Here is a 17,650-nt window from a genome sequence, read left to right on the forward strand (position 1 = left end):
CTCTCTCGCGTATCTAGGATGTATTACACGAGATACATGTATCTCGCGTATCTAGTATCCTAGATACATGCTAATCACACTAGATTTTTTGCTAGTGTTATTAAAACAACACAATTGTTTGCCATAATTGATTTGAAAATCTTCTTATTTTCTTGATATCGTAGAATTTTAAATTTGAAAAGAAAAAAAGAAGGACTTGCCCACCCCAGCCCGCGACCCTTTTACTAGGTTGAGCATTTTCAAGTCCTTCCAAATGAAGGGTCGAGCCGCCCCGCCCTAGCCCATCAAATTCCTTGGCCCGCGAGACTTGGGTCGTGTGGGGCTGGGCTGACCCTTTTTGACAACTCAAATTAATTTTCTATTTTTGTTAATTTTTTTTCTTGATGTTTCCTTTTTTTTTTTTTTTTTTTTTTTTTTTAACTTTTAACGTTCTTTTTCTTCTCTCTTTAACGAAGAAACACCAACAACAACATGGGCGGCTGTGACATCACCTACAATCCACCATGTGAACTTCACTCATCCACCGCCAAGTCTTCGTCTTCATCAGCTAAGATTTAAGTCCCCTCTTACCTTCAAATCACATACGTCTCATATTAGCTCAACTAACTAAAACTCACCGAAAATAATTATTGTTACTCCACCATGTGAAAACAGACCCATCAACCATCAATTCCATTGTGAACTACCACTACCACTTCCTTTTTTTCTTTGTAGCTTCAAGATTTTTAAAGTAGGAGACGCAGATTCAAGCATAAACACAAAACTTAAATAGTTAGGTGCCGCATCTACGTTCCCTTTTCAGATCTGATAAAGCTTTGACTATCAAATATATCCTAAACATTGAATAGTACAAAAATCTTACAAAATCTTCATTTTAAAGATTTCTACCCAACTAAACAAAACTATCCGCATCTAAAAATTTAAGCCCAAAATTGAGAAAATGACTTTTTTTACAAGATACATGTCATCTCTCACCAGCAACTGGTACCAAATAACACTGTCTAATAAGATTATCACAGATGAAACAAATACCCTAATTTTTTTTGTCTCTGCTAACGATCGTTAAAGGCTGAGTCGTCTATAGATATGACATTACTACTCTATATGAATCATTAAAATGGGCATCAACTATTTTTGCCCTAGTTCATCTCCTTTATCTTCAAACTTTCTCTCTTTCTTCTAAATTTGTTGAAATCGATCATGTCTCAAGAGTTCGGAATGTCAATTTTTTAAATAAAAAAATAGATATTTGTTTGTGCATAGAGTACCGTAGGATCAAGAGTCAAGACATCAAGGATCCCTGCGGATTCGGGTCGTAGATTTTGGGGTTGTAACAAAAAGCAGATTACGTATTTTATTTTTATTTTTTTAGGCAAATGGTGGATGCAATTATTTTCGTTGGAAAGATGATTTTCGAACAAAGAAATAATTCACGATTGACGAAAAATACAACTACTTCACACAACAATGTGAGGTCTGTTATGCAGTCTAATATGAATGAAGTTGAAGAAAATAGAGATCTACTAAGGTCCTTGCTAAGGAATACTCTACACGAGAGAAATGTTTTAAGAGAAAAATTGAAAGAAAATAAGAAAATAATCGACCGTTTGAGACTAATTTGTGGTCTCTTGTTGTTATTTATATTTTGCAAATATTACCTAGTTGTTAAGATTTATTAGATTTTATGTAATGTTTTTTTTGTTGTTGTAGTTACACTTTTTATGTAGTTCCTCGGTTGACTTGAGCATGTAAAATCTACAATGTCTTGTCAGGATTTGGTTGTTTTCTTTCCTAATTTTGTTTGCAAGATTTTTGATTAGTTCAAGATATGATTATAGAGGAACTTGTTGGAATTGGAGCTTTAAAATTTAAGTTACGAACAAGATGTTGTGATTTGACATACCCATGCTCCCATTCACAATGTAAACCACAATAAAATTTACGTGAATCTAAACATTTTACCTTACAAAAATTGTCATTACGCTCTATTACAAGATAAAATTAATATTCATCTAACTCAAACATAATGATATCAAATGAGAAATCACTTGAATAACTAGTATGATTTGCGTTGTCATCATCACTGACATAAGAATCTTTTAAAATAAGAGAAAAGACATAAAGTCACAACTAAAGATGTCCCGTATTTTCATAAAGACACCTTAATTTTGGAAGTGTCTTATCACCCCACAAAACTTTTTAATATCTTTGTAAATGGGTCATTTTGACCCATTCCCTCATCTGGATTGTCGGGCGTGATGCTCACTCCTGTAATATTCGTTCAACCTGACCCGACCCTATTCTTTTCAAGAAAAGTCTTCTCTTTTCTTTTGTTATTTCTCAATTTTCTCTAAAATCACAAAATATAGAAAAATCTTCTCTTTTTCTCCTGGTGTTGATAATCTCGTTGTTGATGTTTCTTGGTGAAGATTTTTGGAGGGACAAGGAATTGAAGGTCTAACATGTTAGGGCTCTACATTATATGATAACGATCTTCTTTTTTATTAAACCAGAAAAAACTTCAAATTAACGCTTTCTACTTGAAACGAAAAGATAAAACGAATTCCTACCTTATTGCACTGGGGGAAGATGATGAATTCGTCAAAGAGAGAGTACCAACGTTGATCTTGCTTTGGATAAAAAGATGAAATCGTAAATTTAGGACTACCAACGGCTCTTTTGAGTTTAAATTTGGGGAAGATGAAGTAAATCATTAAATAATTAATAATAAAGAAATAAAGCGACACGTGACACTTTTAAACTGGTTAATGGTAGTGAAAATACTGCATCACGCACCTCATGTGCGTGGTAACAACCCAGACGAGGAAATGGGTCAAAATGGCTCATTTACAAAGATATTAAAAAATTTTGTGCGATGATAAGACACTTTCAAAGTTAAGGTGTCTTTATGCAAATACAAGACATGACTTTATGTCTTTTCTCTTAAAATAAAATAAAATACTGACCAATCTACATGTCTACTACTCGAATTGAAGTTTTAGTAATCCTAATTTGGGTGACTCTTTCATGAGATGTTCTACTCATTGCTTTGAACATGTCTTTCAGCGTGAACAAAATAATAATATTGCCTTCAACAAATTGTCTTCAATATGATATAATAACTCATTTTTATTGATTAGTAATTACCCAAATTATGTACATTATATACTACTTGTCAGTATATTTATGAATGGCAACACAAGACACCACAATTTGTACTTCAATCAAATGATATTTTTGAGTGATAACTCAATTTGTTAACTTTGTATAATGATCAAAATGATCCTTCATATATGGGGGTTGGATTATTTTGGTCCTTAATAAACATCACTTGATAAAAATAGTCCTTAATGTATGCAAAATAGGTATTATTTTGATCCAAACCCCAAAATTTAACATTTCTCTGTTAAAAACTAACGTTCCACCTCCCAAGTCATCTCTCTTCTCTTCTTCTTCTTCTTCAGTGTATGTTCTTCCTCAATAGGAGGATCATAGTCCACCCTATCTATATGAAGCTTATTCAAACACATTCATAATTTTTGCAACCAAAACAAATATTTTTTTCTTCTTCTTTTAAGCAACTTCTATCTTGTGGGTCAAACTGAAAATACACGGATTCAGTGAAAAGGCACAAACCTGATGATTTCATGTTTCATAGAATTAACTAACTGGCCTCATTCAATCCAAAAATCATCTAATTCATTCAAAAGAGATTACAAGTTAATAGTATTAAAATAATGGATAATTTTTTTTGTGGGTGTATCCATCCTTAAGCTTGGATCTACTACTGCTCTATGTCATTATCTTACCAATTTTATCCTATGATTGGTCCTCAAATGGATAACTCTTTTTTTTTTTAATTCAATCAAAGTTTCTAAAAATATTGCCATTCATACAATTATCAGAAAATGAAACAAGCTGCTCAAATAAGTACCATTGAATTTCTCATCCAAGTATTCCAATGAGTGTTGAACTTAAATCTATTTTAGAAAGATGATGCAATTAAGAGATAAACAGAAAGGGACGAAGCAAAGGAAGGGGTCGTTAGTTTTTAACAGAGGACAGTTAACTTTAGGGTTGAGGACCAAAACAATACCCATTTTGCATATATTAAAAACTATTTCTATCACATGGTATATATTAAGGACTAAAATAATTCAACCCCCATACATTATGAAGGATCATTTTGATCATTTTCTCCACATTATACTATTAAAGTACTCAAAAAAAATCAACATAATACACATACTTATGTGCGCTATATGCTTTCTGCATCCTTAATTTGTACTTTTTTCTAATAGTGTTTTTGAGTGATAACTTAATTTATTAACTTCAAATGACACCTTGTATTGTTATCCACAAAAATCTGCATAATGCACATATAATGTGCGCTATATGATGGAGAGTTTTTAACATTATAAAAGCGACAACTGCATTCACGTATGCTTTTATTATGTTTAGAATTATTACCTTCAATAGTTGGTTCAAAAATAAATAATAGGCGGCTTTGCTAGCTTATTTTCTTATGTATGATAGATCGATAAGCAAAAACTATTATCTTAAAAGTATTTGTATATAATTTAGACTGATGAGAACTATGGAGGTGAGGTAAAGATGATGTGTTTTAGAGGGTGAGAGGATACAAATAATGTGGAATGTCACTAGTAGAACTTGTTTTCCTTACTTCATCAAGGAACTCATTTTTAAAAAGTTTGTTTCCTAGAGAAAATATTTGATCAACCAAATATGAAAATATTGGAAAGGAAATGGTTCCTTCATACCGAACACACAATATCACCAAAAGCTTCAACTTTTAAGCCATCATTTAGTAAAACAAAATGACTTCATCAAGAAAAATTTCTGGCAAAAACTGATATTCTCAAATCTTCAACAATCGACGCCTTCTTAAATAAATTCATGAGCAAAATTAAATACAACATTGATAACTACATTAATCAATAAACTTGAGGGAAATATGAAAAACCAGTTCCCCAACAAACTTAAAGCCCAAACTATCTATTAATATGCCAACAATAATGACCAAGTGCTTTTCAAAAATCACAAAGGGGTAAAAAAGAAAGTAGCCAAAAAAGAACTCCATTCTAAAAACAAGACCAAAACTGGAAAACCTTGAAACTAATATCTTTTACCAAGAATTATTCCCAGGATCACTGAAACTAGAGCAACCCCCAGAATGAATTTCAGGGGCAGGGCAGAAGATCCTTCGATGTGTTGAACTTGTGATTCACTGGAGGATGGTTGAGTTGAAGAGACTTCGGACTTCTTCTTGCTCTTTCGCTTCGTTGGTGTGGAGAGCATTTGTCCAATATCCCTTGATTTCACCTCTACCTCATCCTTTTGATCATTACTACTGCCACCAATATCCTGCAATTTTGAATTAAAAGCAATTGAAAATCATTGATCTTTAGAGCTATTTCATGATCATTATGGTCACATTAATTATATAATTTGCATTGCTCTCATCCTTGATAATTTTACGCCGGCATTCTTCTAAAAGACTAAAAAATATAAGAGGATAAGATGTCCTTGTTCATTTAGTTACTTATTACAGTGTTTCAATATCCCCTCTTTCTTCTAATGGTTAAGCATGTGGAAGTATTCTGATGGTAATAGTAGATTCAGCTGAAAAGATAAGGAAGTTATAGAATTTACAAAATGCAGATTCCGTTCATAGCCAGGAAATACGGTTCATGAAAGAAACTAACCTTCTGCTTCAATTTCTCCTCAAGTTCCTTGACTTGGTTTTGTAGTACTACTACTTCCTTGCTTTTGGCTTGCAGCTCCTCTGAAGAACGCTTCAAAGTAGCCTCCTGCTCTAATCCCTTATTGGACATAGCTTTTTTCTGTGTTGTTGACATTTCAAATATGAATTAGTAACCAAGCTTGAAAAGTGAATGTTTAATGTTCATACTATAGTAGAAGAGTAAAAATCAGAAACATTTAAATTACTGGGATGGCAATATAATATTTGAAAAATGCTACTAACACGCATCTGGCTAATAATTTAGGTTCTAGAATGTTAACTTGGTTGTATATTTAACTGTATAGAAATTACATTACCTCTTCTTTTACTTGTGCTTCAGCACTGCCTAAGTGATCTTCAAGCTCCTTGATGCGGCTTTCCAATTGAGACTTCTGATGAATCTCAGCCTGGAAAACTTCTAATTGACTTTTCAGAGAATCTTCACTTGACTTGATTGCTTTCAACTGTTCTTCAAGATGTGCTATGACATTTTGATGTTCCTTCTTAGAGGTTTGATGTGTTTCATTGAGCAAGTTGTTTTCCTCCAAAATGGATGATAACTGTAAACAGTGAATATTTTTAGAATAGTGAGTTATCAGATGTAAATGCATGCACCTGAAGTAATTGCCTAGTAGTATGAATGATACCATTTCAAAGAGTAGCCAGGCACTAACCTGAAGTTGTAGCTTCTGCCCGTCAGAAGTAAGCTGCTCTTTTAAGTTGTCTATAGCCTGGTTTGAAGATTTAAGCTCTTCAACAGCTTCATTCTTCTCGGCAAATGCAGCTGACACTTTGGCTTCCAAATCATTGAGTTTAGAGTCATTTGAGGCCACTTCTCCCTTTAGCTTTGTGTTCTCTTGAGTTAGTCCTTCTTTCTCCTTTTCAAGCTCGCTACACTTCCCTTTCAGCTCTTCAACAACACTTTCAAGATGACTCAAATTCTTATGGCTTTGCTCTAGTTCCATTTTTTGATTTTCAGCCAGAGTAGCTGTTTCATGAGTCTGCTCTTCATATGTTTTCACCAGAGCTTCAAAAGAGTGTAGCTTATCCATTAATTCTTTACCTTCAGACTCTTTCTGGGTGAGGTTTTGAATGGCTTCGTGCATCTTTGCCTCCATTTCTGATATGCGGGCTTCAGTTGCCGATTGAAGTTCAGAGGCTCTGGAATGCTTGTCTGTCAGTTCTGTGATGGTGTTCATATGAGAAACTATTTGTTGAACACTGTCCTCCTTTTCTGCATGGGCTGAGTTTAACAGTTCTTCAAGATCACTCACCCTGTTCTTAAGAAGCATATTTGTCTCCATTAATTGTTGGTTTTCAGATAAAATGTCTGCAGCTTTATCTTCTGCCTCCAATATTTTCTTTTTCAGGCCCTCATTGTCAGTTTCAGATGAAGCCAGTTTCACCAACACCTGGTCCAGTTCTTCCTTCACAGCTGAAAAGCTTTCGGCAGATTTACCAATCTGCTCCTCATAACTCTTTAGCTGATCTTCAAGAGCCTTCAGTTTCTCGTTCAATGTTTGTGCCTCTGAATCTCTGGTAACAAACTTGCCAGTTGCCTCTTGGAGTTTGAGCTCGGAATCCGTTTTCAGAGTATCATGCAATGACTCAAGCTCTATGCTTCGAGTTGTTGCTTGCTCCAAAACTCTTCCTTGTTGCTCTAACTGCTCTTCTGCTGACTTGAGCTTCGCCATCACCTCACTCTCTCTCAACCCAGTAGAATTAAGATCATTCTCAATACCTTCCAGTCTTTGTTGCGTGGCATTCAATTCATTACGCAGGATCTCAAGCAAGCCTTCCGTTTCAGCTAGTTTTTCAATTGAGTTCCTGTACACATCCTCTAAGTTTTTCTTATCCTCTGTCACACTGTTGAGACATTGACTCAATTCGTTCTCCTTCTCCTTGGTCTCCGCCAGAATAACCTCCAGGCTTGATGATTTTGTTTGGAATATCTCTACTTCTGCTTCAAGCTCAGATGCCCTGTCAGAGTGCTTCTTAGATTCTTCTTCTGCAGCCACACATTTCTTCTCCAATATGCTTATTTGTTCTTCAAGCTCCCGAATCCTATATTTCTCCGTTTCGAGCAATAGCTCCAAGTCACTCGCCTTTTTGCCAGCTTCCTCTACTTTAGAGTGTGATACCAGCATCAAGTCCTCTAGTTCACGGCTGCGTTGATCTGTGGTATTGGCCCGACCTTCATGCTCACTGCACTTGTCAGTAACACTTCTAAGATCTGCTTCAAGTTCTAAATTACGAGCACTTGATTTGACCAACTCAGAATCCAAATGAGCTATCTTCTCCTCGTACTCCTGCAACCTAGTATCCAGCTGTTTCCTTTCTTCCAGTGTCTTCTCAAGGGTGGCCTGTAGTTCAGAAACTTTCCCGGAGAACTCATCTTGTTCCCTCTTGCAGACATCCTCTAAGTTTTTCTTATCCTCAGTCACATTGTTCAGGGATTGACTCAATTCACTCTCCTTCTCCTTGGTCTCTGCAAGGGCAACCTCAAGGCTTGATAATTTTGCTAGGAATGTCTTTACGTCTGCTTCAAGCTCAGATGCCCTGTCAGAATGCTTCTTGGATTCTGCTTCTGCAGTCACACCTTTCTTCTCTAATGTGCTTATTTGTTCTTCAAGCTCCTGAATCCTATACTTCTCTGTTTCAAGCAATTGCTCCAAGTCAGTCACCTTTTTGCCGGATTCCTCTACTTTCGAGTGTGATACCAGCATTAAATCCTCTAATTCACGGCTGCGTTGATCAGTGGTGTTGGCCCGACCTTCATGCTCAGCACACTTGTCAGCAACACTTTTAAGCTCAGCTTCAAGTTCTAAATTACGAGCAGTTGATTTGACCAACTCAGAATCCAAATGAGCTATCTTCTCCTCATACTCCTGCAATCTGGTATCCAGCTGTTTCCTTTCTTCCAGGGTCTTCTCAAGGGTGGCATTTAGTTCAGAAACTTTCCCAGAGAACTCTTCTAGTTCCCTCTTCGTATCATTGCTTTCCAGTTCCGCCAGATTTATTTTCTGTTCTAGCTCCACATTCCTCTCTTCAGCTGCAGCACAGCGATTCTCCATTTCTTGAAGCTGCGATTTTGCTTCTTCTATAGCAGCATTGGATATTTGTAGCATGTCCTCGAGCTCAACATTTTTCTGGTTGGCAGTAGTTATGGCATTTGACGATTCAAGGTGAAGCTCTTCCAATGATTTCAGCTTCTGTTCCAGCTCCGCACTGTTTGCTAAAGCTTGAGAAAGAAGAGAATCTGCATTGCTGAATTTCTCATCTGAAAGCTGCAATTTCACCTCTAGATCACTACATAATTCTTTCATCTGGACAACACTATTGTTTATCTCGGCTACAGCAGCTTCAAGAGCTCCTTTCTCTGTAGATAGTTTGGCCAGCTCCTCCTGTGACTCTGAGAGTTGTGTTTCCTGGCTTTTCAGTTTACCCTCAATGTGTTCCTTTAAACCTACTTCCTCCTGAATTTTCAACTTTATGTCTTCCAACTCAGATACCTTAGCGTGAAGATCTTCTTTAGTGGATGATATTAAAAGCTCAAGAGACGAAATATTCTCCTTCACCTGAGATTCAGAAGCTTTTCTCGTGTCAAGCTCTTGGCTTAATTCATCTATAAGAGCTTCTTTTGATGCAAGTTTACTCTCAATATCTTGCACTTGTGATTTTGAGATCTCTAACTCTCCTTGAACTTTAGAAAGCTCTGAAGCTGTAGTCGTGAGTGCTTCTTCAACCTTCTGGTTTTCAGAAATCTTCTCATTTAGGCTCTTGAGTTCTTCTTGTAAAGAAGCCATCTGGTCTTCAACTTCTTTTGCATTCTGTTTCGACAACTCCAGCAATCTCTCAAAATCCAAGGCCTTCTTTGTCTCTGATTCTGCAAGTGAGCCACTTTGTTTGTGCAACTCCTCAAACTTTTGAGCCTCACCTGCAGAGGCCAGCAGCTCTTGTTCAAGCTCTTCCATCTTATTCTTTGAGCTTTCAAACTCGAGGCTAAGTCTGTCAAAGGCCTCCTTAACATTAACATGCTCCTTGTTATTCAATTCTTGAGCTTGCAATGCCTCTTGCAAAGCATTAAGCTCAGTGCTATATCTATTTTCTGCTTCTGCAATCTGCTCTTTCAATTTCTTGTGATCAAGTTCAAGGTCTTCAAATTTCCTTGCAGTTTCGTCCAGCTTCTCTTTTGTGAGCGACAATTCATCCTTTAACTTCACATTTTGAGATTCACTGTCTTTTAATGAACCAGCAACTCTTTCCAATTCAAGCTCAAGTTCTTTAGCCTTTTCTTCTGCTTCAAGATATTCTCTGCTAGAAGATGAAATATTTGAGCTGCGGTCCATCACAGACACTTTGCCCTCTGCAGGAGAAGCTTCAGCTGCAGCATGTGAACCATCCTTTGATTCCAAAGCTTCCTTCTCTACTTTTATAAACTCTCCATCAAAAGCAGACTCTTCGTGCTCCTTCTGAACTTCTATCTCGCCATTGGACACCTGTAATCCAAATAGAAGATGCGGAAGAGGAAAAAGGAATTTCTTAACCAGTATATTCAATTATAGTTTATTGAACTTTAAACCAGGTAAGCATCCNGTGAACCATCCTTTGATTCCAAAGCTTCCTTCTCTACTTTTATAAACTCTCCATCAAAAGCAGACTCTTCGTGCTCCTTCTGAACTTCTATCTCGCCATTGGACACCTGTAATCCAAATAGAAGATGAGGAAGAGGAAAAAGGAATCTCTTAACCAGTATATTCAATTATAGTTTATTGAACTTTAAATCAGGTAAGCATCCCTCACTTCCAACCCAAAGTTTGCGAGTTCGAGTCACCAAGAAAGGAGGTAAATTACAAAAATGATTTACTCGAAATTAAGCAAATTGTTCGCCATAGTTGATGTAATATATGCAGTGAGTAGAAAAAACTAAGCTTGTCATACACTATTTATTTGACAAAAGTGCAGTAAATTCATGTTGTCGTTTCCAGTGCCACCACCCTAATTATATCTAAAACGTTGAATCCATAATCACTTTAAACCGAATTTCCTACCTTAGTTGGATTCAACACAATTGTGTTTTAAATCAAAAAGGTTTTCTTGGGGAAAGAACTCCTATATATCTATCATTTTCTTAGGGAGAGATCTTAATAGTTTTTATATTTTTTATAAGTATTAATTTTCATATGTAGTTTAATTGATCAAACTATATCAAAGATTTTTTCTTTTTTAATCAACTTTCAAAATTTACAACTATTAGCTTCCGCATAACGCCTACTATTTCCATCCCAACATATTAAAAAGGAATGCCAATAGATCAAGCAACTGACAGGATGTGTAGTTTGATTAAGTATGCAAATTAAGAGGTTTCTGCTACTACGATTCTAGATTCTAGATTCTTGAAATTAGTGGTGGCAAATGGACGGGTTGTAAATGGGTAATAATTCAACCCGTTCATATTTTATATGGTAAAAATTAATTGGGTAATAAATGAATTGGGTAAAATACTAGTTTACTCATATTTATTCATATTTTCATAAGTAAATAGTACTTTACTTAAGAATTTAATAAGGAAAAAATATTTTAGTCCCTTTTTAGATGAAAAATATTGAAAATGCTTAATTTAGTTTTATTGTATCATAAAAATAAAATAAAAATCCTATAGCTTTTCAATATAAAATAAATTTATGTAATAACAAAATGAAAATATTTTTAATTTCAAAGTATATGAATATTTGCATTTTAGGACTAAAAGATGCTTAATGCACTTTAAGCAATGTCAACACTAATACATGATTTACTTATTTTACACTATTATTTATTATCCAATATAAAATTAAACAAATAAAAAATATATAATTATAATTAACAAAAAAAATGTACATTTAAAATATATATTTTTGGAGGGTCAAAGACATCACCTTTTCAATTATAGAGAAGACTAATTAGTTCTATAGAATAACATAAAAAGGAAGAAAAGTTGCACTATCTTTAGTGATATCATGAATTTTGAGTGAATAAAAATTAGAAGTTTAATTCATTTGGCTAATCCATATTTTACCACATTTTTGTGGGTTGAATATATCAGTGGCGGAGCCACCATACTATTAGGGGGGTTCGGATGAACCCCTTCGGCGAAAAATTATATAATATATACTGGTTAAAATAACTTTTTAAGTATATCTATAGTAGATGTCGAACCTCCTATTTTTTCAGATTTTGAACTCCTTATTAAAAATTTTGCCTCCGCCACTGACCCATGTAAAAAATCACTCACCCAACCCACTAAAATATGGGCTCATTTTACTGGCACTACTCGAAATTAAGCATTGAAAGAAAGAAATAACCTACATTTTGTTTCGGGACATTTTGAAAATAAGATTGATCCCATTTATTTCATGGATATAAATATCAAAATATCACCAGAACCATTAAAGAAAGTAAAGTAAAGTAGAGTAAAAAAGGCAAGTAACGAGCATTACCTTAATAAGATCTTTTTTGCCCTCTATCTTTTCTGAAACCTGTACCACTGGTACATCTGTGGTTGCTGTCTCTGCTTCCATCTCAAAATAATTTCACCTTGTGAAGTTGTTAAAGTATCTGGATTGATGAAAACAGCTAAGTTGGTAAGGTAAAGAACTAATTAAAAAGTCTCCACTTAATTCACAATAACATTATTTTACTTCTCTAGTAACTTATTTAGCTGTAGAATATGTTACAAACTTTACAACTTAAAAGGGAAAGGAAAATAAAAAGAAACGTTAGCTGTATAGTTTGGCGTATATAAAAAAATACTGGCACATAATTTCGAGTCCATGTTATACAAGTATTGCACGAATTAAGTATATTTTAAGAAGCAAAGGAAATTAAAGATAGGAAAATAATATTGATTTGGACATAACTTATAATTTATCCAAATCATAAAGTTATTTTCAATGGTTTCGTAAAACTGTGGCATTAAAATTTTCACATGCAATAGTCGATAGCTCTCACATCACAATGATAATGCGACTTCTTCTCTTACTTTAAAATCTTTGGAATTTTATTTCTTTGCCTATAGATATTCTATAATAAAATCAAAAAGGGGTGATTGAATTTTTTATTATTAGGAAAACAGAAAAGCAAAAAGTAGCAAAGGCAAGGAGGTAACAACCAAAAGGCTACACAAAATAGATTTTCTGTTTCCGATTATCCTTTATCGGACGGGGTAAAGAGGGATTTAATGGTCATGAATCAAAAAGTGAAAGCAAAAACAAAAGTGTTATTGGCTCAAGAAAAGACCCAAAATAGTCTCTCATCTTTGGGTTAAGACTCAAAGTCATTCTTGACTTTTCACATGGAACACTAATAGTCCCTCATATTTGCAATATTGGCTCCAAACTTTTACCTATTTTTTAACATTTATTTTGTCCACAATTATATGTAAGGAATGTCCAATCGTTTTTTTTAATATATATTTAGTAAAAATAATAACTTTATGTGAGAGAAGGTGAGAAGTAAAACACTTTGTTCTGTTGAGTAGAAATATTACTATAGTTAAACTAAGAACATCTTTAACATATGATGTTGGAAGAAAAGAAAATTTTATACTATTGCATGTGAAATCGTCGTGATAAACCTCTCGACTTTACCTGCAATACGATTTCTACTAAACAAAACAATGTGTTTTTCTTCTCACATGGAGTTATTATTTTCACTAAATATATAAAATGACAATTGAATATTTCATACATAAATTATGAATAAAATCAATGTTAAAAAATAGAAAAAATTGGAGGACCAAAAATGCACTAATATTGCAAACATGAGAGACTATTAATAATTCATGTGAAAACTAAAGAATAATTTTAAATTTTAATTCAAAGATGAAAGACTATTTTGGACTTTTTTCTCACAACTGGCTCTACAGAAAGAAAAAATAAACAGGTGACTAGTGAGGTTGAGACTTGTCATCTTATCTTTTTGAATTATTATTATAGTATAAGCTAAAAGTATTATTTAATTGAACTTTTCTTCAGGGACCCAAACCACATGATGGCATTACTCTATCATGACGTGCACGAATATTTAAGTGGGACAGATACTAAAACATCCTAAACATGGCAATTGGCATTTTCTTACTTCTTGTCATCATTTGTTGCTTACAGCGTGGCTTCCCTGTAGGATGACAATTAATAATGGAGGTTATATTCCCAAAATTTTACCCCTTTTTACCTTAAATTGTCAAACAGGATTACAACATGTAAATACTAACAAAAGTTTTATCCTTCTACTACGGCAAATTTAGTAAAACGAAAAAGCACTATAGTTAGGTAGGCCAAGTGAGTTTCTTTTTTTCCTTTAGTTTCCATATTTGTTAATGCTTATCATTTGAGCAACTCGTATGTTTACTATTAAAATAATTCTTATAAGTGTGCGATAAAAATATTCAAAGTGTATGACAAAGTAAATAACTATAGCGAGAACATCACCGTCACAGATCCAACAAATACAATATTCTACCAACTTCAGATGCAAAGTTATTGTCTATTGTTTTAGAGACAATAATATAGGTAGTAGCTTTAATATTATTTAATTTCTGATAATAGTTTCATTTTTTATTTATAATTAATACAGTTTTAGACTTATAGTTATACATTTTATTTACTGCTATATTTATACGAAATAAAACATGATATTTAATAATGCAGGATACTTATTTACATTCTAATAAAATTATTGAGTATTATTCTTATTCCAATAAATCATATTTATTTAATACAATATATCAAATCATTTGAAAGAAAATAGTAATATCAATATAATTAATCTAAATATTAGTACTAAAATATCACATTCAGTATTATACTTCTATTTACACACCCTACCAAATTTTTACTTCGGATTCCACCTTTATTAATTATTTTCTTCGAAATTCAACAACCTTTTAGTGAATTTAATAAAATAAAATTTTAAACTAATCGAGTCTTGAGCGTCACGGAGTCAGAACTTTACAGTCAAAATAATGAGTTAAACAGATTCGCTCAAATTACTCCACGACATAGTGAGGCGAAGCAATTGAATGAAATTTTTTTAGCCAAGTGAAAACTACTACAGTATCTACTAAAATGAATACATGAGTATTGTCCATCGTTTCAATTCGTTAGTTGTTTTTTTTTTCTCGTTATAAAAAGAAATATATTTGATAATTTTTTCAGGTTAATGACAAAATTCAAAAGTCTTTATTTACTTTCTTAGTTTTGTGTAACTCAAAATCAAATAAATAAATTGAAATCAATCGACGGAATCAAATGTAATCTGCGGATGGATATTCTTCATATTTCAAATCACACTGATTTTCATTTGAAAAAAAGATGGTTGTTGATGCGACAAAATGCAGGTTATATTCCGATCTCTCTGACGAAAACTACTGTTGAGCAAGCTAGCATGTCCTCCTTCCTGGAGGACCTAATTAGTAATCTAAAGGGAAAAATGAAAGCAAAAAACACAAACAAAATAAAAGGCGTGACTCGAGAGGCAAAAAAGCGCGTAAACAACATAATAATTTTGTCACTATCTTCCAGGTAAGAATCTCAAATTTACCATTTCTACATCATCCACTGATCAATCACTATGAATATGATCAAATCCACCATTGATGTAACCTCTCAACCACAAATTGCCAAAAAGTTAATCTACAGAATTTTAATAATTTCTTCTTTGATTAACAAAAGTAAAACATAATCAGAAGATGTACGATCAATTTGTTTACGAAGAAGATGAAGATCAAATCATCACATAACGAACAAAGAGGTGCTTTTAATAGTTTAACTTCCTCGAGATCATCGCAAAAGCACAGTGCTAATCAGCGATCCAAATCGAAATAAAATTAAAACAAAAAAGACAGAGAACACAAATCGAGATAACTTAAAAGGTGAGAAGAATTCGATGTTCAATCATCACAGAGAACTAAAATGAGATCTTCGTATAGAAGCTAATTAAGTTCATCAATTTCGAAGCACAGAAATAAAACTGTATATAATTTCACAGATTCAAACATATAGGCAAATAATAACACACAAAAATATATAATAACAGAGAGATCGATCTATCAATCGATAGAATAAAAGAAAAACAGAGTAAATGATAAGTGCTTACCTGAGGATTTTGATTTGATTTTAGGTGCTTTGGTTTTTGGAGTGAAGCTTTTGTTTTTGTTTTGAACTTGGAAAAAGTGTGAATCAAAGAGAGAGAGAATGAAGAAAGATTGTGCAGAAATTGTTGGTATTTAGTAGCAGTAGAAAGGAAAGAGGGATGGAGAGAAGCTTTTCTTTCTTCTTCTTTTTTTGGCTACTAGAAGAGGAGTGGGCCACTCAAGAGATGGCTGTGCTGTGGGGCAGGCCACTCGCAATTGGCGAATTGTTTTGTTCAAATGTTGCCCCTTCCCCGTTTTACCCTATTTTTAACGTCGGATCGAAAATCTCAAATTCGAGCCATGAGCATGAAAAAGATATTTATGGGGCATCATCCCAAATGAGTCGGTAGAGTGCAATTCAGATTTAGTTTAAAAAAACAAAAAAAAAACATTTTCCACACACTTCTCCTATTATTACAACTTCATCTATATTTGAGCTTTCTAGTATATAATAAGGGCAAATTACAGAAATCACATACTTTTAAGGTAAAATTACAATTTATCTCTTAAAAGTTAATAATTACAGAAATTCCTCAAACGGATACAATAATATAAGCGCTGATACAATAATCTGATGCGCGATACAATAATATAAGCGCTGATACATTAATCTGATGCGCGAGATACACTAATCTGATGCGCAAAAATAAGAGATTTCGAAAATTTGTAAAATTTATAGGGGATAATGATAATAAGTAAACTAAAATATGAAATTTCTGTAATTTTTCCATATAATAATAACTTGATTTCTAGCTTTTCAGCTTTAACACCTTCTTTCATCCTAATTTATACAATATTTTCTTTTTTATTGCAACAGTTATAAATTACAGAAATTTTGACTACTAGTTTATTTTTTGTGTTTCTGTAATAGTATTATATATGAGTCAATAAAGTATTTTGAATTTTATTTCTAGTCAAACATTATTGTATAAATTCACAATATTGGTTAATTATTCATTCAACGGACAATGTGAAAATTCAAAAGTTGCATATATGATGGATAAAATTCATTTCTTGTTTGTGATTTGTTTGTCAAACGTTCACCATTCTATTTAGTAATTAGAAAAAGAAAAATATTACTAATAAATCTTTAGATTTATACTAAAATATTATCAGAGTTATATTGGATGCGAACGCTAAATTCAAAACTAACCAAATAAAATATAAGTAATAAAATTCTACATGGAAAAAATTATGCTTTAAAATTATTATTTTTTGCACTCTTCATGCCTTTTCTTTTAGTCATTCAAAGAATCATCTCTTCTTAGAAAAGTTAAAAAGAATGAGGTGAAGAGGTCGTTTTTTCATTATTAAAATGGGAGTATTTTTAAAAAAATAATAAGGTTAGTGTAGTCATTACATAAAGGTTAAACAAAGTTGTGTTTGTGGAGCTGATGTGGTGACGGTCCACTTGATGACCGACCAAACCGGCCTTACTAGCTAGTCTTCTGTCCCAACGATGAAGACATTTCCCTTTTCCTTTTTGGTTTATCAATTCCTTTCACCCCCTACGTACATTTCCTTTTTTAAACTCGGAAATTATCGATTCGTTCTTCTATCCTTCTCCATTTGAAATATCAAGTTTATTATGTAGGATTCAAACATGTGACATGAACTACGAGTTCCCTCAATTTTTGCCACTTGAACAAAGTTTTGGGGGCGTTATGACATTCGATTGAAAGAAAGAGATGCGTTGGCGATAAAATAGTCTTTTT

At 33.4% G+C, this 17,650-nt stretch overlaps 2 protein-coding genes across 3 annotated transcripts in view; both read right to left on the bottom strand.

Annotated features, from left to right (window-relative positions):
• LOC125876257 (OVARIAN TUMOR DOMAIN-containing deubiquitinating enzyme 11-like) overlaps positions 1-17,650 on the bottom strand; it is a 752,025-nt gene that overhangs the window by 486,314 nt on the left and 248,061 nt on the right. The window lies entirely within an intron of this gene.
• On the bottom strand, positions 4,885-16,082 carry LOC125876226 (COP1-interactive protein 1). 2 transcript variants are annotated; one of them, XM_049557350.1, is made up of 7 exons: positions 15,899-16,081; positions 12,244-12,361; positions 8,538-10,263; positions 6,439-7,958; positions 6,082-6,324; positions 5,727-5,864; positions 4,885-5,385 (listed from the first exon to the last, which is right to left on the bottom strand). In XM_049557350.1, the coding sequence occupies exons 2-7, from the start codon at positions 12,322-12,324 to the stop codon at positions 5,137-5,139; spliced, it is 3,957 nt and encodes a 1,318-aa protein (XP_049413307.1). In that variant the 5' UTR covers positions 12,325-12,361; positions 15,899-16,081; the 3' UTR covers positions 4,885-5,136. The 2 variants fall into 2 exon arrangements, with proteins under 2 accessions (XP_049413307.1, XP_049413306.1); XM_049557349.1 differs by having other exon boundaries at positions 6,439-10,263; positions 15,899-16,082.

Source organism: Solanum stenotomum, chromosome 9 (genome assembly GCF_019186545.1).
Source record: "Solanum stenotomum isolate F172 chromosome 9, ASM1918654v1, whole genome shotgun sequence".
NCBI lineage: Eukaryota > Viridiplantae > Streptophyta > Magnoliopsida > Solanales > Solanaceae > Solanum > Solanum stenotomum.